The 23,596-nt window shown below is 40.9% G+C and overlaps 2 protein-coding genes across 10 annotated transcripts in view; both read left to right on the top strand.

Moving 5' to 3' along the window:
• Positions 1 to 2,130, top strand: part of ZKSCAN7 (zinc finger with KRAB and SCAN domains 7) — a 16,867-nt gene extending 14,737 nt beyond the window's left edge. The window contains exon 6 of the mRNA XM_037736779.1: positions 2 to 2,130. Coding sequence (XP_037592707.1) covers positions 2 to 1,348 — 1,347 coding nt within the window. The 3' untranslated portion in view covers positions 1,349 to 2,130. The remainder of the gene's footprint in view (position 1) is intronic.
• A 7,851-nt stretch (positions 2,131 to 9,981) lies between these two features.
• Positions 9,982 to 23,596, top strand: part of ZNF197 (zinc finger protein 197) — a 52,599-nt gene continuing 38,984 nt past the window's right edge. For 6 of the 9 annotated variants that reach the window (XM_037732587.1, XM_037732658.1, XM_017522228.2 and 3 more), the window contains exons 1-2: positions 10,118 to 10,493; positions 11,257 to 11,365. In XM_037732587.1, coding sequence (XP_037588515.1) covers positions 11,362 to 11,365 — 4 coding nt within the window. In that variant the 5' untranslated portion in view covers positions 10,118 to 10,493; positions 11,257 to 11,361. Of the gene's footprint in view, positions 10,098 to 10,117; positions 10,494 to 11,256; positions 11,366 to 23,596 lie in introns of those variants that run through there. The other 3 variants (XM_037732539.1, XM_037732567.1, XR_005197405.1) reach the window with 3 other exon arrangements.

Genomic DNA, 23,596 nt, shown 5'->3' with positions numbered 1-23,596 from the left:
TGGGGGAACAGAGACTGGAGATGTTTGTGGAGATACTTTCAAGGAGTTAGAAGGACAAACCTCAGATGAAGAAGGGAGCAGACTAGAAAATGATTTCTTGGAAATAACAGATGAGGATAAGAAAAAATTCTCAAAGAACAGATTCAACAAATATAAGGAAGTTGGGGAACATCCACGTCTGTCCTCCAGTCCTGCTGAAAATGAAGAAATTTTAAAGGGACAGAAATCCTATCAATGTGATGAATGTGGCAAAGCTTTTAATCGGAGCTCTCACCTTATTGGCCATCAGAGAATCCACACTGGAGAGAAACCCTATGAGTGTAATGAGTGTGGGAAGACCTTCAGGCAAACCTCTCAGCTCATTGTTCATCTCAGAACCCACACGGGGGAAAAACCCTATGAATGCAGCGAGTGTGGAAAGGCCTATAGGCACAGCTCCCATCTTGTTCAACACCAGAGACTCCATAATGGGGAGAAACCCTATAAATGTAATGAATGTGCAAAAGCCTTTACACAGAGTTCCCGACTCATTGACCACCAGAGAATCCATACTGGGGAGAAACCTTATGAATGCAATGAGTGTGGAGAGGCATTCATTCGAAGTAAAAGTCTTGTTCGACATCAGGTTCTGCACACTGGTAAGAAACCTTACAAATGTAATGAGTGTGGGAGAGTGTTCTGTTCCAATAGAAATCTCATTGACCATCAGAGAATCCACACTGGAGAGAAGCCTTATGAGTGTAGTGAATGTGGCAAAGCCTTCAGTCGGAGTAAATGTCTTATTCGACATCAGAGCCTCCACACTGGGGAAAAGCCATACAAATGTAGTGAATGTGGGAAAGCCTTCAATCAGAACTCTCAACTTGTTGAGCATGAGCGAATTCATACTGGAGAAAAGCCTTTTGAATGTAGTGAGTGTGGTAAGGCATTCGGTCTGAGTAAATGTCTTATTCGGCACCAGAGACTTCACACCGGTGAAAAGCCCTATAAATGCAATGAGTGTGGAAAATCCTTCAATCAAAACTCACACCTTATTATACACCAGAGAATTCACACTGGTGAGAAACCTTATGAATGTAATGAGTGTGGGAAGGTATTCAGTTATAGCTCCAGCCTTATGGTACATCAGAGAACCCATACTGGGGAAAAACCTTATAAATGCAATGATTGTGGGAAAGCTTTTAGTGACAGCTCACAGCTTATTGTGCACCAGAGAGTGCACACTGGAGAGAAACCTTATGAATGTAGTGAGTGTGGGAAGGCCTTTAGTCAGCGTTCCACTTTTAATCATCACCAGCGAACTCATACTGGAGAGAGGCCCTCAGGTCTGGGTTGGTCAGTTTCTTAAGGTATGGTTCTCTGAGACAGAGAGCAAGGACCTTAGAATTAAGCTTTCTTTATAAGAAGCATGCTCACATTGGTTTCCCGGAGCCACTAGTCACAGTGACTCCCTACTTGCTTATCCTTGGATCACTAAGGTAGGAGAGTAGGAGTAACTTATTCCAGTTCTTACCCACTCTTAGGAAGATAAGGACTACACATGTCATTTAATTGTAGGTTTCCTTTTTTTTTCTTTATTTTTAAATTTTAACTATTTTAAAATCTATTTCATTTCTTAGTTATGCATCTTAAAATCAGACTCCGTGCTTTTCAAAGACAGAGGTAATATCTTCTGTATTCTATCCTACCTCCTCCATTTCACCATTTATACAAAGCCATTCAGTAAGGCTGATTCATGCTTTCCTGCCTCTTGGCTGTGGCCCTCCCCATCTACTCTTTAAACTTTAATCTATAGCTTTTCATTGCTTTCATTCCTTATCTAGGAAACGTTTTCTTCTGTTTGCAAATCTTTGTCTCTCACAATTTTTGAAATCCATCTCATCTCTTAAATACTTTCTTCTTCAAATGCTTCTTTATTTTTCTTCAACTTCTCTTGATTTGACCTCAATGCTTTGAATTTACTGGTGCTACAATATGTAACTGTTGTTAAATTGCCTTGTAAATTTTGTGTGTCTGTATACTTTTATAATAACTTGTTATAGGCTCTTTGAGGTCAGGTATGTATTTCTTTCCAATATAGATAGTATTTTGTACACTCAGTTGTTAAATAAATAATTTTTAAAATCTCAACTCTCATATTGAATTATCCTTAAAGTATGCACAATCTTTCTCCCCTTCCCAGCTGACTAGATGCCTCTTTTTTTGTTTGTTTTTGAGATGGAGTCTCGCTGTGTTGCCCAGGCTGGAGTGTAGGGGTATAATCTCGGCTCACTGCAACCTCCACCTCCCGGGTTCAGGTGATTCTCTTGCCTCAGCCTCCCAAGTAGCTGGTACTACAGGTGTGCACCACCACGCCCAGCTAATTTTTGTATTTTTAGTAAAGACAGGGTTTCACCATTTTGGCCAGGATGGTCTTGATCTCTTGACCTCATGATCCTGCCTTTTTGGCCTCCCAAAGCGCTGGGATTACAGGCATGAGCCACCACGCCGGCCAGGACTAAATGCTTTGAAAGATGGAAGTCCATCTCATCATAGAATGTCATATACAGAGATCTCATTCATATCTTTTGCATGTACTCCTGGAAGCCTTACTACTGTTACTTTAGCCTCAAAATGCAAATAGTTTTGTGCATGTGTGTTTGTGTGTGTGTGTGTGTGTATATTTGTATGTCTGTGAAAAAGACGTGTGTGTGTGTGTGTGTGTTTTTGTGAATGTGTGTGTATCTAGGTATTTAGTTGGGCAGTCATATCCCACTGATATGGACTTTGCCCTCCATGCTAATTCTAGTTCTGAACTTGCTGACTGTACTCTGCTTCCTAAATTAACAGATTAAGAACTGTGTCAAAATTTACTGCACAGAAGAGTTGACTTTCATAGCAGTGGTACAGATGATTGAAAATCCAGCTGGCAGCATTCCCTGATGTTTGGAATTCACTATGGTGAGGCTTGTGGCAAGACAATAGAGTCACAGTAATCTGTTTTCCTTATTAATTAGTACTATCTACCTACAACTGCCATCTTAATTTAAAGATAAGAGCTGTACTTTTAATTATTATAATTGTCTTCTGAACCATCTTTTATTCCCCAAAGACATAAGAAAATAAATCTCAGCAGATTTTCTCTCCTTTTGCCATCACAGGTCAGTCCGTGAGCTTTAACAACTTTTCCCTTCCACCCTTGCAATATGGCCCAGATCTAGGGAACCTTTGCCTCTGGTGTTCACCAGTTCTTTTTCCATCCCCTAAACTTATCTTAATAGGTTGACAGCATTTGCAATGTGACCGAGTAGTGGAGGAGGCTAGAGGAGCCATGTCAGTTATGTAATCTGGAGGGGAGATTTTGTGAGGTGTAGTGTATGTCTTGACATAGAAGAAAGGGTGGAATTGAGGCATAAGAAAATAAGATTAGATGTGATTCTAAGGGAGACATCTCAGACAAGTTTAGAAAGAATAATAGGAGTCCAGAAAACATTATTGAACTCAGGACACAACTGAAAATTTGCCACTGATGAATATATATTTTAAATTTGTTTTCAACTATATATTTGGTATGTGTTTCTGTTTTCCTTTTGGAAGATATGCCAATGAGACTTTTCATTGTTTTAATTTGGAAACTCCCAGATCCCATGGAGAAGCCCAACCCTATATGAGCACATGGGTCCAGCTCTCCACCCTGAGTTGGATGTTTCTGGTTAAGTCTTCAATATAAAGATCCTGCCCGTTAGGTGCTGCAGTTTTACCTTCTGGTTCTTCTCTGCTCATCGCCTACCACACTAACCCTCTAGATGTTGGGAACCTGCACTCTTCATAACTAAGGTGGGAATAGTAGGGAAAAAAGAGTAAATGTGGGGAATACTACACCAGTCTGGTGTAGTTTTCATTAAACATGACTCCCTTGACATCCTTGAAAGCCTCAGGCTTTTGGATAGAGGAAAATTGGCTGCATTTGAAAGCCATACCTCAAATTCTATTGGTTATTGCTAGTATAAACTTAAAAAAAAAATTAAAATCCAAATTGTTATGTTGCTGAATTATTTTTAGTTTTAATTGTTTTTCAGTTTCATTTTCTAGGTATATAATAAATTAATGGCTCCTTTAGGTTTTAATTTTCTTTTTTTTTCTGGGAGACAGGGTCTCAATTTCTTGCCCAGGCTGGAGTACAGTGATGTGACCACAGCTCACTGCAGCCTCAACTTTCCAGGCTCAGGTGATACTCCCACTTCAGCCTCCTAAGTAGCCAGGACTATAGACACATGCCACCATGCCCAGCTAATTTTTTGTATTTTTTGTAGAAATGGGTTTTCACCATGTTGCCAAGGCTGGTCTTGAACTCCTGGGCTCAAGTGATCCCCCTGTCTTGGTCTACAGTAGTGCTGAGATTACACATGAGCCAGCCTTATTTTCAATCTTATGTCACTTATGTTGTACCTTAGCAAGAACTTCCAAAAATGTTCAGTAGTATGGATAAGAGGGTCATCTATATCTTAAATCTCAGAAGGGATGTTTTTAGTATTTCACATTTTCATTTGCATTCATTGTTGGATACCAATAAATATTCTGTTGCATTTAGGCCGTTTCCTTCTAATCTTATTTCTAGAAGAAGCAGGGTAATATAGTGGTTAAGAGCACAGATTTGGGCTGGGCATGGTGGCACATGCCTGTAATCCCAGCACTTAAGGAGGCTGCGGGTGGATTACTTGAGGTCAGGAGATCGAGACCAGCTTGGCCAACATGGCAAAATCCCATCTCTACTAAAAATACAAAAACTGACTGGGTGCGGTGGCGAGCACCTGTAATCCCAGCTACTTGGGAGGCTGAGGCAGGAGAATTGCTTGAACCTGGGAGGGGGAGACTACTGTGAGCCAAGATTGCACCATTGCACTCCAGCCTGGGGGAAAAGAGTGAGACTTCATCTAAAAAAATAACAACAACAACAAAAAAAGCACATGTTTTGTTCCCAGAAATTCTGGGTCCAGTCAGATGTGGTGGGTCACACCTATAATCCCAGTGCTTTGGGAGGTGAAAGGAGGAGGATCACTTTTTCAGTTTAGGAGTTTAAGACCAGCCTAGGCAACATGTCAAGACCTTGTCCCTAAATAAATGAATAAAATATTAGTGGGGTGTATTGGTGCATGCCTTTAGTCCTAGCTACTCAGGAGACTGAGGAAGGAGGATTGCCTAAGCCTGGAGGTTGTGGCTCCAGTGAGTTATCATCACACCACTGCAATCCAGTCTAGGCAATAGAGTGAGACCATGTCTTTTAAAAAAGTCTGCATGTCCACCACTTTGTTAGGTGTATGACTGTGGGAAAATCACCTAGCTTTCTTGTGTCTCAGCTCTTCCCTCTATAAAGTGGAGCTATTTCATAGGGTTGCAAGGATTAAATTAGTCAATATGCGCTACTTAAAACAGTGCTTGACACATATTATACACTATAGTAAATATTAAAAGTTTTTTTAGGAATGGTTGCTAAGTTCTATCAAGTTATAAAAAATCAAAAAGTTCCCAAAAAATTGAAATTTTCTTGTATTCCTGGGATAAATCTATTTTTTTTTTAAGTTCAGAAGTAGATTCAGTGTGCCAAGTTTTGCTGGCTGTGCAAAATGAATTTGGAATTTTTTTTCTTTTATTACTCTGGAAGAGTGTATAATATAGCAGTTATTCCTTGAAGGCTAGCTGGAAATGACACATTTAGATAGATAGATAGATAAATTTTTTCCTGGTATTTGGATGTGGCAGGGTTTAGGTACTTATTTTAGCATCCTTTCAGTTTTTTTCAATGGTTATGTTCTAAAGGGTTTCTACTTCTGTGTAAATTTTTCTAATATGTATCTGGAAGTCATATTTACTATTCTGTCAAACATTGGCATAAAGTTATACTTAGTATCCTGTAAGATTATCTTCCTCTGTTTTGTATATGTAGTTAGACCTCCTTTTCCATATATAGCCATTTCTCAGTATCCACAGGGAATTGGTTCCAGGATGCCCCTCCTCAGATACCAAAGCCCTCAGATGCTCCCTTACACTCAGCCCTCCATATCCTTGGAATATGTGGATGCAGAACCCATGAATACAGAGGGCCAACTGTATAATGTTTTACATTTTGGTTTCCTTTCCATTTTTTTTTTTCGTTTCAGGATTACCAAAGGTAGTTTATTTTGTTTCCCTTTTTTAAATTTCATTTTTCTTGAATTTTTTTTCATATGTTCTTTTACTGCCTCAAGTTGCTGAGGCTTTGCATTGCCTTCAAATACATTTGTTATTTTCCTCATTAGTAAATGATGAGGGCTTTCCAGTCCTTAATTTGTCCATAAATAGGGAAAATGGATTTTCCTTGTATCCCTTTATATTCCAAGTAGGTGCTGTTAAAACTGTCCCTTTAGATCTGAAGCTAGAAGGTTAGTTGTAAATTTATATAACTATGTACTTCAGCAGTAGAGAAGCAGCTTCACATTTTTCTGAGCTGGTTGAAAATTCTTCACTCAGGGCCAGCTTTTAAATCTAGCTTTCTTTTTGGCTCAGCCTCCAGGCTAGTTATCCAGCGGAGCCTCCTTCCAAGTTCTCTGCCTCATTGGAAATAGCTTGGTTGTGAAAGAAATGAATGTGGAAAACCCTTCAGTAACAAGTCATTACTCCACATTGGAAACAAAATCTTTTTTTTTAAGTGACAGGTCTCACTCTGTCACTTAGACTGGAGTGCCGTGGTGTGATCATGGCTTACTGCAACCTCAACTTCCTAGGTTCAAGGGCTCTTTGCACCCCAGCCTCCTGAGTAGTTAGGACTACAGGCACATGTCACCACACCTGGCTAACTTTAAATTTTTTTTATAGAGACAGGGGTCTTACTATGTTACCTAGAATAGACTTGAACCCCTGGCCTCAAGCAATCCTCCTTTGGCCTCCCAAAGTGCTGGGATTACAGGTGTGAGCCACCATGCCCCGCCCTAGCAACTTATTCTTACGATATGTGAAAAACCATTCAGTTGTAGCAAACATCATACACCAGAGACTTTGTTTGACGTCAGATAAATTACATGGGTTAGAGAGCTTTTTGGTTTTTGGAGGTCAAGGAGTCATGAGCTTCTATATTTTACACATATTTCTGAAAAATATTCCTGAAGTAAAAAAATTTTCTGTTATACAACACATAGTTTCTGGTACATGAGGGAATCCACAAAAAAAGGTAGCAGTAAACAGCGTTATAGAACTTCCAATTTAATATTTTTTTAGTCAAACAATTCAAACCCAGGAGACAGTTTAGGTGGTCAAACATGGTAAAGGTGCTAGGAGTGGCATACTTATTCACTTATCTCTTAAACATTCAAAGAAAATATTCCACAGCCACACTCTCTTCATAAACTCCAGCCTGGTCATTCAGCTGCTAAATCCAGTAGGAAAGATCAAGAGATGGTGGATGTTAACAAGTTATTGAGTATTGTCCCACATTGGGAGACAGTTTCTGTCAAGGTGTTGACATGCATTCCTGAAAACCTCTAGGGGTTAGGGACAGAGTATGAATTTGTCAATTGTGAATAACCACATGGCACTATTAAAAAAAAAAATTGAAAGTAAATCCCCTATCCCTAACATCAGGTCATGTTCTCCCCTGATGGGGACCAGTAGAACTTGCCACAGCTGGGTACAGGGAAGGTGCTATGATTACAACTGGCTCCAGAAGTACCTAGTGGCGGAAGTACTTGATACAGGGTAGAACACTTTAGATTTATTTTTCACCAAACCACAACAGTCCTCCACTAATATATGCACAGGGTCTCTTTACCCAGGTTAATGCCAAGTAGAGTGAGATGCGGACTCCCTTTTAAGGCATGAGTGCTTTACGTGAAAACACAATAGGAGAGCAATGTATGATGCCCCACCTTTCTGGCCTATGGATATTCATGAAATGATACCTGGTTAAGAATTGTCAACTGACTAAAATTACAATGTTTTTTCCCTGTCAGATGGCCCAGTCCACAAACTTAAAATGACCTGACCAACTAGATGTTGATTTCATTTACCCAAATGAGTTAGAATTTCTTTGGCAGATAGATGTCATAATAAAGATTGAAATTGCTGAGTATTTAGGCAATTGTGACACAAAAAAAACACCCTGATTTCTGAGCAGTGACATCATACTTGACTGAATGAATAGATTTTTGTAGGAAAAAGTATGCTTGTGGATAAGGGCAACAGAAGCTGGATAAAGGCAGGCTAGAATCTACTTTTAACATGCATTCAAATGATTCTTATGTTCTCTAAAATTTGAGAATGACTGGACTAGAATATTAAGGAGCAATCATTTCTGCCTGGGACCAGATGTGGGTCAGAATGAATGACCCCACCCACCCAAATGAAAGTGTAGGTGAAAGGCTTGACTAAGTAAGTTGAAGATCACAGCTGCACTAATGTACATGAATATTCTTAAGTGTTTCCTGATGTAGTGGCAATAGTCTTGTGCTCTTCAACAGAGTGTCCTGAGTTCTACGTCCTACATCAACTGAGGGTGTCAACTTGCGGAGGACTTACATCGAAATCTCTTTTTCAATCTCTATAAAATGTAGCAGAGTTGTGCCACCTACATGAGCCAATGGAGAGGAAAGCTCCTGGTATAATTTAAGTATTCTACAATATTAAATATTGAGTATTTGTCAATTGATGAAGTACTTCAAAAGCTTGATTCTCAGACTCCTTCTTAGATAGATTATTCCCTAGATTGTCTCATCCTGTTCTGAAAACTTTCAAATTTACATCTTTAGCTGAATTCCAGAACTCTAGACTCCTATTCCAACTGCCTGTTTGGCATTTCCTCTTTGATGTCTAATTGACATCTTTAACTTAACAGATCCAAAACAAAACTATTAATCCCTCTCCCTAAACCTGTTCCTTTCAAGCCACTCCATTTCTAAAAGACCATCCTATGCTAGTTGCTCAGATCAATAACCATGGAGTCACCAGTAACCAACATTCCATTCAGTAAATCATGCAGGCCATACCTTCAAAATATATGCAGAACCATTTCTCACTACCTCCATCACTTCTAATCCTGTCCAAGCCACTATCATTCCTCATCTGGAATATTGTAATGGCCTCTTAATCTCTCTGCTTCTCCTCTTACCCACCTTCAGACCGTTCTCAAAAAGACAGCCAATGCAAACTAAAAATGTAAGTCACAGAGCAAAACTCATGCAAGATTTGTATTAGAATGGCTAAGGACGGACAGCAAAGAATTCACAGAATTTATAGGAACAGGTTTCTTGGCTTCTTTCATGTCTCATAGCTAACAAGTCTTTGAATATGTTGCAAGGGAAAAAAAATTAGATCATGTCATTCCTCTGTCCCCAAGCCCCCCAACTGTTAGAGCAAATCCAAAGCCCTTACCACAGTCTACAAGGTCCTCAATGTGCACCCTCTCCACCCCACTCCTGATTAAAGAATTTTGCTCCTTTGCTACCTATGGGAATACTCTTCCCCCAGATAGCCACATAGTTCAATTGCCCACTTCCTGTCTCTGCCCTCCCTGTCATCTAGAAAATAATCCCACCACCATCTCCCTCTCTCCCTTTACTACTACGTTCTGCATATTTATTTATCATTGTCTCCCTTGACTTGAATGTAAACCCGATGGGGCAGACAGTTCATTTTCTTCACTACTGTATTGGCAGGGCCTGGAACAGTGAGTGACATAGTAGGCACCCAAAACGTCTCTTCATATGCTGCTAATAAACCATAGCTGATCCTGGCTTTGAGGCTGAATGACGCAGATCTGTGGAAGGAAAGATGATCTCTCTGCTCAGCAACCGGACCTGGGGGTGTAACTTCAGGGAGTCTCAGCCTGAGGCTCACAGCCTGGCCATCCAGAGGCTGGGTCTCTTTCCGCCCTAACCAAGCCCCCCGCCCACCTTCCACCCCTTCCAGCGCCCTCCTCACATTGGCTGAACTCGCCAAGCCCTCCCATCCAATGATAGGGCAAAGCCCGGGAGGGAGGCGGGGCCAGAGCGCTGGCGGACCTCGCTGGGCTTCCGAGGGGCGAGGGGACTCCAGCCCGCGGGCACAGAGATGTGAAAACCTCACGCAGCCTAGAAGGGCCGGAGGGGCAGGTGGGAGTTAGCTGGGAGTCGCTGACGCAGTTCCTTCTGCGCTTTGTTCAGGATGTGGGTCTGGCGCTTTCGGTGAGGGGTGCTCCACAGCCTGGCGTGAGGGGTTGGGCCGGGTTCTGGGAGCGTGTGGGAGACGCAGGCCAGGGGGCCAGGGCTCCTCTGCGGCTGCCCGCTACTGAGATGGCGCGGCAGCCAAGGGGTCGTTGCGGGCCTCCCCCTTCTCTCGTTATTGCTGCCCCTTTGTCTTGGATCTGGTCTCTGACTCCTCGTAGCTGCTCGCTCGGACCAGGCGGGTCGTAGTGACAGCACTGGGTCGTCCCCACTCCTAGGCAGCGGGCCGTGGGGTAATAGCGGTCGGGTCCCGCCCAGGCTCTCAGCGGACTCCACAGCCCCTGGGTGTGTGACTCAGATCACCAGTCCAGTATCCCTCCCCCTACCAGTGAGGAACCTGGGGCCCAGAGAGGAGGGCGGAGTCTCGCCCAAGGTTACTGATTCATTCGTTCAACAAATATTTATTGAACACCAACCCAGTAGTGTGCTAGGTCCTGGGGTTACGGTTGTGTACAGGGCAGAACTAAATTCTGGTGGAGGAGAAATGGAACAAGCTTGAAGGGTTAGAAGCAGAGCCTGGGGATCTGGAGCGGGAAACACAAAACATATTTGAGGCTTATTAATCCTAAGAAATGGGTAAACAGAAAAAGAAACATTCTTTTTCTAGTGGTCCTTTAAAGTTTTATTTCTTTCTGTCTCCCTGAAGACACTTGACTCAGCAAAGTTTTCCCTCTCATCCCCCCTTGTGCAGACTTTCTGTGGAATGCTGGATTGCAAAGCAGTTCTCCACTGCATTGCATTTTGCAGCTAGAGGAGAATATGGAAGCTTTTAGATATCAATGGAGTGGATGAAAAGGGGAGGCTGTGGTGTGATGGAATTAGGATTCCCTGTAGACACAGAAGGCTCTTCATCACTCACTAGCTATAGGAGCTTAGGCAAGTCGTTCAGTGCCTGGGAGCTTCATTCCCTCATCTTTACACTGGAAATGATCCTTCTTATTGCCCACAGTTCTATAGGAAAGGAAGCTACCCAAAGATGGAACACTGCCCTGAGTGTCCACTTGGAATTCAGGTCTCAGAGAACTCAGTCATTTATATCTGTTTACAGTGACTCCAGACCCTCTTAGGAACTTCTTCACTGAACCCAAGGAGGAGATCAGGCAAGAGCTGTGCTGGGCAGATCCTTTGGATTGTGGCTGCTGTGCACAGGAATATGGGTGAGTCACTCCGTTCTCTCCTGGACAGGTGAGGCCTAGATTGTGAAGTTAATCTGGGCACAGGAATCCTGCTTGTGAGCACCAGGGTTTAAAGGGTGCTTTTCTCAGTGGTTATTTATCAAATAGGAGAAAAGCACTGAAGTGGGCAGGGGGCCTCTGGACCTTGAGGAGTAGAGCTTTGTTTGAGATGGGAATAAGAGTGACGTAATAGAACTCAAAATTGGGTGTCATGGGACTTGGATTTGAGTTCCAGCTCTCCTCTAAGTTCCAAAGTTTCCATCTGTACATTTGGATATAAGACTGGGAAGACTGGGAGGTTTTTTCCAACTCTAACATACTGAGAGTCTCTGAATAGTGGGATCAGGTCAGTCTCTTAGGGAATTTAGTCCCTGGGGTGGCTCTGTTGAGATAGAATTGCCAACAATGCAAATTCACCATTATGGTGTTTCCCAGACAATATGAAGCACAAAAAGGAGAAACATGTAGAGAAGGGATGGTGGTAATGATGTGAGGATTTGGCTCTCAGCATCCGTATGTGCACTCCAGGTATTAGATAGAATCTTAAACTTATTAATTTACCATTTCAAATCAAACAACACCGACTGAGCCCTCTTTGCATCAGACACTGTGTGGTATCCACAGGCAAATCTCATGGGCTCCGCTCTCCGAGGGCGTAGAGCTTAATGCATACATGTGAAGAGGGACACAGACATACACTCAAGCAATTCTAGTATAAGGCAAACTTTATATTATAGATTTGTTGTGGTGTTTTTGGAAATAAAGAAATTTTTGTCAGATATATGAGCTTTTTCATATGGTGTTAGCCTTTGTTTTATACTTGAGGCTTAGACCTTTCCCTGAGATCAAGTAGTCCCTTGATATTTTCTTCTAATTCTTTGTTTTCTTTCAATGTTTACATTTCACTTATCTATCCCTTGAATTTATTTTCAGGTATTTCCTCTTATTCCTTACTCCACTGCACCTAATCAATAACCAAGGACCATGTAACCATTGCTCAGAGGCACAGGCAAGTGATGCTAGTGAATTAAAGGAAGACAGCCTCCGAGTAAAGCCTGCCTTTCCTCCCCCCCTCCCCACCCCTTCTCCTCTCCTTCTCTCTCCCTCCTCCTCCCTCTCTCTCGGAATAAGACTCTACACTTCGTGGATTTTTCACAGCCTGAAATGGATGGTGGTCCTAGAAATAGAACACATACCTTCCAGTCTCAGAGATTTGTGACTTAGAGATCTGCAAGGCCTTATTGGTCCTCATGTATTCACTGGCTGCCTGAGATTTTGCTTTTGTGTACAGTTTCCTAGATTCCCTTAGTGTCTTGCTGGCCCATGGCCCCATGTTTCTCACCAAACTTCTCCAGCCAAGACCCTACTTCCTTAGAACCTGGGAATTCTAACAGGATTTCTGAGGGAATTTGCCATCCAATCAGGTAGAGGGCAGCAAATAGGTTTCTTTTTGATCAAATTCTCCTCATTTGGCCCTCTTTGATCTCCTTTCTGGTCCTGCTTCCTCCTCAGCTCCTCTGTCACCACCCTGGGCTTTTTCACAGTGCATCGCTGTGCATTTCCCTTTCTCCCTACCTGCCCTTTTGTGTTAGGCCATTCTTGTGTTGCTATACAGAAATGCCTGCAACTGGGTAAACTGTAGAGAGTTTAAATTGGCTCATGGTTCTGTAGGTTGTACTGGAAGCATGGTGCCAGCATCTGTTCAGTTTCTGGGGAGGCCTCAGGAAGCTTGTATTTATGGTAGAAGATGAAGTGGGAGGAGGCAGAACATGGTGAGAGCAGGAACGAGAGCAAGAGAGGAGATATTACACACTTTTAAACAACATGATCTCCTGAGAACTCATTCACTGTCACAAGGACAGAACCAAGAGGGTGGTGTCACAATAAGCCATTCATGAGAAATCCACCCCCATGATCCAGTCACCTCCCAACAGGCCCACCTCCAACATTGAAGATTACATTTCATCTTGAGATTTGGAGGGAACATCTAAATGATATCACTCCTCTAACCCAAATCCCTTTCTCAGTAAGCTTATGTGTTTTTTTATTTTTAAAATTTATTTCTTTATTTTGAGACAAGTTCGTCTCTCAGGCTGCAGTGTGGTAGCATGATCATGGCTCTCTGCAGCCTCAACCTCCCTCACCCTCCCAAGCAGCTGGGGCCACAGGCATGTGCCACCACACCTGGCTCACTTTTTAAACATTTGTTACCCAGGCTGATCAAACATGTGGGCTCAGGCAGTCCTCCCACCTCGGCCTACCAAAGTGCTGTGATTAAAGAAGTAAGCCACTGTGCCCGGCCCTCAGCAAGCTTATTTTCATGATTCCCTCTATCCTTTCTGTTTTATCATTCTTAAATTTGCCTTTGTGATACATTCTTCTTCCCCTTGTCTAAAATGTTTTTGCCTGTCTCCCTCTTGCTTAGTGTCACTACCACACTTGGTATTCATACTTGGATCTGATGACCTTGAATTGTTTCCTTCAGTCCATCCTCTGTTTTCAAAGGATATATGGATGTGTGCATTATACATGTGGATGCATTCCTAAAAATAGCAAGACTTCATCGTTCTCTGTTCTCTCATCTTGGATTAGGGTCTTGCTATCTTATTTATTTGTTCATTCATTCAACAAACATTTACTGGGTACCTACAACATGCCAGGCCCTCCAGTGTTCATCCGTACTGCATTCCTAGTGTTGTATCCTAATTCATTTCCCTTCCTCTTTTCTTTTTAACCTCCTCTAATCTATCTGGCTAATATTCCTAAAGAGTTCTTTTCCTCATTTCACTTTTGGGTATGGTAAAGCAAAATTTATTGTCTAAACTGGGATACTTTTGTGAGTTAAGGGGGCCACTATTAAATGTGATGCTGAGATAGTAGGCTTAAACTAGCACGATGCTGGGAAAACCAGGATATATGATTGCCCCACTTGACATCTCTTGGATTCTTTACTTTCTGTTTCCCTCAATTTACTCCCCATGGGTTATCCCAGCTGCCCCTCTCCTCTGTTTTCCATTTCATTAAGCTGAGAGAAACATGCATGTTCTGGGAAGTGGTGGGGGAGGACCTAGGGGAAGTACATGACAATGCTTGAAAAACTATATTGTTAAGTGAGAAAAAGAGGGAAAATAACAAGAGTGGAGAATAGCAAGGTAGAAAAAAGAATATAGAATGGAGAAAGAAAATTAAGGATAGATTTCACCCTTCTCTTTAGAAATGGTTTCCCTTTGACCATCAGTTTGTATTCATATTTTTCATCTTGTAATTTCAGTATTCTGGTTGGAATCACTTGAGGCAGCTTGATTCTTTCTTCATTTGCTCATTCAACAACAAAAAACATTGAGTGTTTACCATGTGCCTGGGACTGTTGTAGTATTAGGAATATAGGGTAAGCAGGATGGACGAAAATCCCTGCCTACTTGAAGCTTATGTAATATTATGATCTCCTATTTATTTTCATGTACAGTATACCAACCCTGTGCCTTTTTTTCCTCTTTTTTAGAAAACACTGTTTGTTATCCAGGGCTCAGCCAAAATTCTGCCTTTTTAAAATGCTTTTCTCTTGCTTATAGCCATTACTGGAGATACTGAAAAAAAAATGCTTTTCTCCATCATTCCATACCCTGGTAATTGCTCCCTCCGTCCCCTAGTCCCCTTCATCTCCTGCTTGGGTAAACCGTAAATTTGAATTTGCTCTCTTACTTTTTTGTCATACTACTCTATTGTAAGCTCTTTATAGGGAAGTATAAATTTCATGCTTTATTAGTCTGCTTGGGTTACCATAACAAAATGCCATAAACTGAGTGGCTCAAACATCAGAAACTTATTTTCTCACGGTTCTGGAGCCTAGAAGTCTGAGATCCATGTGCCTGGCCATTTCAGTTTCTGGTAGGGGGCTCTCATCCTGGCTTGGAGCTAGCCATCTTTTTGCTATGTATTCTCATGGCCTTTGTGTGTATGTGTGTGGAGAGAGGGAAAACATTTGAGAGAGCTTTCTTGTGTCTCTTTTTATAAGGACACTAATTCTTTTGGATCAGGGCCCATCATCATGACCTATTTAACCTTAATTATCTCCTTAGAGGCCCCATCTCCAAATACAGTCACATTGGGGGTTAGAGCTTTAACATGCAAATGTTAGGGTGACACAAACATTCAGTCCATAACAATGCTTCTTTAAATTTTCCCTGTATTAGACCCATAACAGGGATATATACAGAATAAAGTGCTCATTAGTTATGAGTTTAAGAAATATATGAATAAAAGAGAAGTTTCAGAGAAGATTAGAAACTGAAAAGAAATTCAGAAAAAAACTATCACTTTCTCACAGAACTCTGGAGGTGAGTTCACTTGCACTCCTGCTCTGCACTGCAGTCGCCTGGCTTTGCACTGTTTTTTCCACCTGCTTCATCCTATATGATTAGGAGAGGTAGCAGCAGCTGGATATGAGTGAGCCCAGGATCCTGCCAAGAATTCACCCTCCGTCACCATTGTCTCTTCCTACCCTTCATATCTTGGGCATGAGTTTGTGTGCATGTGCCTGTGTATGGAATCAGTGTCCACCCACACTTCTGAGATGTGAACTTGAATATGTGCAGTTATCTTTTTCCTAGTCTCAAGTACCACGATTTGCTATCTCCCTTCTCCAGAAAGTGGTTCCATTTATCAGAAGGCTATGGGACAAAAATTGGTCAAACTTTTTTTTTTTTTTTTAAGACAAAGTCTTGCTCTATCACCCAGGCTGGAGTGCAGCGGCATAATCAGGGCTTACTGCAACCTGGACCTCCTGGGCTCAAGCAGTCCTCCCACTTCAGCCTCCTGAGTAGCTGGGACTACAGGTGCACACCACCATGCCTAGCTAATTTTAAAATTTTTGTAGAGATATAGTCTCCCTGTCTTACCCTGGCTGGTCTCAAACTTTTGGGCTCAAGCGATTCTCCCACCTCAGCCTTCCAAAGTGCTGGGATTACAAACATGTGCCACTGTGCTCAGCCCATCAAAATTTTTTGAATAGCAACAAGAAACACTGCACAATAGTTTCACTCCTTCTGACCCAATTAACTCATTTGTGGAACTTTGGTCCTAAGATTATATTTTAATAGGAAGAAAATTTCGTGTATATAAAGAGATTATGATAGCATTATTGATAGTAGTTAACCTCAAGGAACAACAGAAGTATCTAACACTAGCAAAATGGTAGGTAAATTATAAAACTTCAGTAATTATATGAAGATTAAATAGCAATGTGGAAAAGCATGCATAAAAAATTAAGTGGAGGCCAGGCGCAGTGGCTCACACCTGTAATCCCAGAACTTTGGGAGGCCAAGGCAGGCACATCACCTGAGGTCAGAAGTTCAAGACGAGCCTGGCCAACATGGCAAAACCCATCTCTACTTAAAAAATACAAAAATTAGCCAGGCATGGTGGCAGATGCCACCAGGTTACTCAGGAGGTTGAGTCAGGGAGGCAGAGGTTGTAGTGAGCTGAGATTGCACCATTGCACTCTAGCTTGGGTGACAGAGCAAGACTTTGTCTCAAAAAAGTAAATAAATAAGTGAGGCAGGAATTAGGGAGATGTTTGTTGGTCAAAGGACACAAAATTTCTGTTAGATAGGAGGAATAAGTTGAGGAAATCTTTTGCATAACATGGTAATTATAGTTAATATCAACATATTTGACTTGAAAATGGCCAATAGAATTATTAAATATTCTTACTATGAAAAAATAATAAGTATGTGAGATAATAGATATTTTAATTAGCTTGATTTACCTGTTCCATGTGTAAACATTTATCAAAATATGTATGCCATAAATATATTTACATTTTTATCAACTAAAAAATAAATAAATGAAATGAACTCCAAGAAATAGGATACAAAATAATATCTACCATATATTTAATTGTCTGACAATATACATATGGATAAGTCCATAAAGGAGCATAGTAAAAGGAAAATTAGTCATGTGTCAGTATCATGTAGTTATCTTTTTGTTTCCTTTTACAGCCCAACTCCTTCTAAGGTCTGCTCTGGTTACCTGTGTGTCCAGAGTTTCATGTTAAACCAGTTGGGAAATTCCTGCTTATGCTGATGTTTGGTTTCATGTGTTGGCACCTCTTGGTTATGCTGTCCCTACTCTGATGCTTTTGCCATCCTTAAATACTTTATACCATGCAAGATCCTGTCAGAGTTTAATCTGCCATGCTTTAACTAACCTTCTTTCCCAATTTAGCCTCTCAGATTCACCCAGTAAGTAGTCTCAGTCTGTCAGAATGACAGCATGGTGAAAAGCAGACAGAGTAAACTTGCATATAAAACTGGATCCAGCTATAGGCTGGCCCCTGTAAAGTAGGCTATGATGTGACTGACTAGGCTATGATGTGATATTGGAAGAATTGTGTTACCACTTAACAAGATAGGGCTTACATGCAAGGATATAGACTGGGATCCAGTACCCGGATTTTATACAATTCATTGCTTATTCTGATGCTGGACCTGTTGGGCTCCCCTCAGCCCCTGGCTTTCCAAAGCCTTTACATTGGCCTCTGAGTTTAACTTCATTTTTTTTTTCATCTTTTTGATCAGTTCCCCTGCCTTTGAACATTTAACCCTTCCATATGTCTCCACATCTTGTCCTTGGATAGTTCTCCTTCCTCTAGTACAGAGAATAGGTGACATGTGCAATTTCTATTTCTCCTGTCAGATGGTGAAACTGGGACTGAGGAGGTGTTAATTCCAAAGCATCATTCCTGAAAAATCAGAATCATATATACTTTCAAGAGAATTCCACAGAGACGTTGCCCAGGAAGTCAAAATTTAGAAGGCTCCTCTGAAGGGAAAAAGAAGACTAGAGAGGACACTGGTATGTTCTAAGCAGGAGAAAATGAAGGGAAAGACAAGAAATTTCAAACATAAGACAGTTAAAGACGATAAAATACTCACAGAAGAGAGTGACCAAGAATCTGAAAAAGACAGCAGTCAATGCTGTGACCCTGCAACGAACGAGAGAGTTCAGGCTGAAAAGAGACAGTATGTATGTACTGAGTGTGGGAAAGCCTTTAGTCAGAGTGCAAACCTCACGGTACATGAGCGAATCCACACAGGAGAGAAACCCTATAAGTGTAAGGAGTGTGGAAAAGCCTTCAGCCATAGCTCTAACCTTGTTGTTCATCGGAGAATCCACACTGGACTGAAGCCCTATACGTGCAGTGAATGCGGGAAATCTTTCAGTGGAAAGTCACATCTTATTCGGCACCAGGGAATCCACAGTGGGGAGAAAACTTACAAATGTAAAGAGTGTGGGAAAGCCTTTAGTCGGAGTTCAGGCCTTATATCACATCACAGAGTTCACACTGGAGAGAAGCCCTACACTTGTACTGAGTGTGGGAAAGCCTTTAGCCGTAGTTCAAACCTTACTCAACATCAGCGAATGCACAGAGGAAAGAAGGTTTACAAGTGTAAGGAATGTGGGAAAACATGTGGTTCAAATACAAAGATTATGGACCATCAGAGAATTCACACTGGGGAGAAGGCTTATGAATGTGATGAGTGTGGAAAAGCTTTCATCTTAAGGAAGACCCTTAATGAACACCAGAGACTTCATCGTAGAGAGAAACCTTACAAATGTAATGAGTGTGGGAAGGCTTTTACTTCTAATCGAAACCTTGTTGATCATCAGAGAGTTCACACTGGAGAGAAACCCTATAAATGTAATGAATGTGGGAAAACCTTCAGGCAGACTTCTCAAGTTATTCTACATTTGAGAACTCACACTAAGGAGAAACCCTATAAATGTAGTGAGTGTGGGAAAGCGTATCGGTATAGCTCACAGCTTATTCAGCACCAGAGAAAACATAATGAGGAAAAAGAAACCTCACAAATAACAAATACTGTGCGTAGTAGGGCTGACTGCTGCTTTTCTAAAAATTATCAACCTTAACTCTACTTCCAAGAATCATACAGGGAAAATAATTAGAAGTAGACAAAGATTAAGGAAAGGGATGTTCATGCCAGCATCATATATGACTGAAAGAAGAAAACTAGATTTTCAACATTACAGGGTTGAACTGAATGATGGGATATCCATATGATGGTTCTGCAGCCTTTGTAAACATTTTTAAAGATGATTTAATGCCATGGGGAAATGATTTGGATAAGATGGAAGATAAAAGAAAACAACAAAATACAATCCAAAATTTTAGAAAATATTTATGCATAGGAAAAAATGGGAAGGAAGTAGACCAAAATGTTAACAGTGATCATCTCTGGGTGATAGGATTTTAGGTGATTTCTATTTTCTGCTGCATACTTTTCTGTGCTTTCTAGATTTTCTACATGAGAATACACTAATTTTATATTCAAGAAAAAAACTACAGTATTTTTTAAATGCAATGAAGATATGCCCATTTTCACTCAGCAGTGTTATGAAAGGCAGATAGTGTATAGAGCCTGAAGTCTTGGGATTGCACTCTGACACTGGCATTTAGCAGCAGTGGAACCATGAGCAAGTCACTTCCTTTTAGAGCATGTTTCCTGTTTAGTAAAATCATAAACACCAATTCTTTGTCTTTTTTAATTTTAAGGCAAGCTGACTTTAGAGTTGTCAACAAAATATGTAGTAACACTGTTAGGTTAAAAGAACACAGCAAAAATTCACTGAACCCTCCTTTCCTACAGTTATGGAAGGATCTGAAGATGATGGAGAACTACCTAGGCTTCATCTTTTCAATATATGTCTAGACAACCAGAAAAAAAATGAAACGGAAACAATTGTAGACTCAAAAACTTTAGATACAGTCACCAATTAATATAAAACTAGTGGGAGACTCTGTCTTCACATGGTAGATAGAGTTTAATGGCTAAAAGTACAAACTTTTGGGTTGGAGAGATCCATGTTCTAACCCCAGCTCTGTCATGTACTATCTTGTCAGTTTTGGACAAGTCACTTAACTGCTCTGAGCCTTAGACCTGTGTGTAAAAAAGGAATAGTTACCTACCTTACAGGATTGTTGTGAGGATTAAATGAGTAATGCATGTAATATATGATAAGACAGACACATGGTCAATGATAAAATCTTAAGTATAGGACATTGAAGCAGCATTTCTATCCACTTTAGGGAGAGTGATTAAAGAGAGTTTTTGTGTAAGGTAGTACTTAGGATATTTTCAGATGTAATGAACAGAATATGAAGTGCTAGCAGCCTAGACCTTAAGAATATTGATTGATTGCTTAAGGGGAAATCTAGAGGTAAGCAGTGCCATGTTTGGCTTGGTAACTCAGCACCTCATCAAACTTCTATTTTAACTCCATAATTTTCAGCATATTGGCTTTCATTTTTCATAACCTCATGGTGGCAAGACAGTGGCAACAGCTGCATCTTACCTTCACACAACTCCTTCAAATTCAGGAAGTGAAAAAGGAGCTGAGGCTTTCTCATCTGGTTTCTTCCTTTTGTCATTGAGAAAAATCTTTCCCTGAAGAAGGGAGCAAGGGGTGTTGAGCAATCAATACAACAGATGTTTTCTGTCTTCCTCTGCCTTTCTTTATGACCAGCCCTCCTTGAAGGTCTTAGCCCATCTTCCACCAATATTTACAACATTTTAAGTGCTTAGCTCAAAGTCTAAGAACTAAGCACTTAAAAGGAGAACTTAATCTGAGAACACTTAGAATCTCCCTATTTTTAACTCAGCCATTCCCCTGTGTATACAGTGAATCCCTAAGCCCAGCGCCATTTGTCTTATGCACATAGTGAATTATTGTTTGGGGAATTTTTGATAATATGATAATATAATATGTTATGATTTTTGATAATATGTTTTGATAATATATTACAAGAAAGTTGAGTGTCAGTGAGGTTGGGTGACTGGCTAGTAAGTTGTCAGAGCCAGTATTGGAGCTCAGATCTGACTGAAATTCATGCTTTCTTCATTATACCAAAGTGCCTCCGCCCACCATGGTGGATCGGTATGTGAGCGGGAGACCAGTTGGGGTTCTCCCGGGCAGCTGCCTCAATGAAAGGTTATTGTATCTGACAATTAGTTTTGGTTTTATAGGGAAGATACTATCAGTGTTCTCTGAATGAGGTTTATGGCCTATCTCTATACCTCGTAATTTAGTTTTAAGGCATATTTATTTCTTTCTTAGTGTTACTAGAAAGAAGTGAAGGGTGAAGACTGTATATTTGTGTGAAAAAATATTACTGATTTTGGCCTATTTTGATAGGATAGTGGTTTGCACATCATTTGTGATGTAATAATCCTTTGCATGGTCATTCCAAACAGGGCTTGGAGGGCCTGGAACAGATTTGCAGCATTCATGGGATAAGCCTGATATATCATTCCTGAATGGAATTGTTGATGCTTTCTATATTGCTGATCAGATATTCTCTGACCAAAACATTTTTTCATCACCATGTCATAGTGTCTAAAACTCGTTCTTTAGATAGGCTTTCTTTTTTGTTTTAGAAGACTTTGTGATCTTCAAAAGAATATATCTTCTAGGAAGGATGTGATACCATCTCATACCCAGAGATCTGAATATAGGAGAGCTTTATATTTCTTGCCCCAGGCAAGTGAGGATTATAGTCCCTTGAGGAGGCCCTCACCATCTTCTAAGCTAATACCTGCCTTGAGCTGTAGGAGTAAACATTTGACAACAGGTCCCTGCATCCTTTCAGATAAATATTCTGCTATAACATGAACTGATCACCCACCTTTCTTCAGGAGTCTCCCAGGGCTACCAAATGTTACCTCAGTCAGAGTTTAGGCATGCAGCCCTTACCATCCTTTCAAGCCCTTTCATTATACCTTCTGGAAATCAGGAACTGTCTCTTCGTTTTTTTGTTGTTTTGTTTTGTTTTTGAGATGGAGTCTCGCTCTGTCACCCATGCTGGAGTGCCGTGGCATGATCTCAGCTCATTGCAACCTCCACTTCCTGGGTTCAAGCAAGTCTGCTTCAGCCTCTTGAGTAGCTGGGATTATAGATGCCTGCCACCACACCCAGCTGATTTTTGTATTTTTAGTAGAGATGTATTTTGTATTTTAGAGATAGGCTGGTCTCGAACTCCTGACCTCAGGTGATCTGCCCGCCTCGGCCTCCCAAAGTGCTGGGATTATAGGGGTGAGCCACCACGCCCAGCCTTTTTTTTTTCTTTTTTTTTTTTTGAGATGAAGTTTTGCTCTTAGCGCTCAGGCTGGAATGCACAATGGTGCGATCTTGGCTCACTGCAACCTCCGCCTCCTGGGTTCAAGTGATTCTTCTGCCTCAGCCTCCTGAGTAGCTGGGATTATAGCTGCCTGCCACTATGCCTGGCTAATTTTTTCTATTTTTAGTAGAGATGGGGTTTCACCATGTTGGTCAGGCTCCATCTTGAATGAATGTCACATTCTTATTCTAATAGAAACCTAGCTGTTCCCCAAGGGCAGTGCTTACTCTGCACTCTCAGTTGCTAGTTTTTGTGTCTCTCAGCCTATATACCTCTCTGTACTACCATTTCTTCTCTCTTTTCTATCAAAAACTCAGCTCTAATCAGGCATGACTGCATACACCTGTAGTCCTAGGTACTCAGGAGGCTGAGGTGGGTGAATCACTTGAGCCCAGAAGTTCACTGTTAAACTGAGCTATGGTCACAACTCTGTACAGTAGCCTAGGCCATGGAGCAAGACAGTCTCAAAAATAAAACTAAACAAAACAAAAAACTCACAAAAAACCAATCCAATGCTTTTGAAATATACATCACTAAACTACTGTGTATTGCCCATTCTTGTTATTTGTTTTCTTGTCTATTGACATTTATTCACTTAGGGTTTTAGTACCCTGAATATTCCTGAGGAATGTAAAGAGGCAATAATTTTAGCCACAGATATCCTGGTTATATAGAATTGCTCCGTGTAGAATAAAAACATATATGCTTTTTTTAGTTGAGAGGAAAATAAGAAAATCTCATTTTATATAGCCTTTATTAGAGGGCAATATGTAAGACAGAATTCTGCTTAGAGAGGAAAGTGTCTCCCTGGACTTAGAAATCTTTTTTATAGATGGTGTGTCCTATGTTAGGTCTTACTTGGAAGAAAATTGAAATAAAAAACAGCCTTAAGTAGCTGAGCAATCAGTAGTAATTATTAGCTGTTGAATCTAAATCCCTTAAGACTAAATTTTATTGCAACTCTGTACCCTCAGCAAGACTTCCTTTTCTGATTTTTTTTTTTTTTTTTTTTT

Source organism: Cebus imitator, unplaced genomic scaffold, assembly GCF_001604975.1.
Source record: "Cebus imitator isolate Cc_AM_T3 unplaced genomic scaffold, Cebus_imitator-1.0 Scaffold0, whole genome shotgun sequence".
Lineage (NCBI taxonomy): Eukaryota > Metazoa > Chordata > Mammalia > Primates > Cebidae > Cebus > Cebus imitator.
The sequence above is the reverse complement of the archived record's forward strand: the minus strand, read 5'-3'. Positions and strand labels throughout refer to the sequence as shown.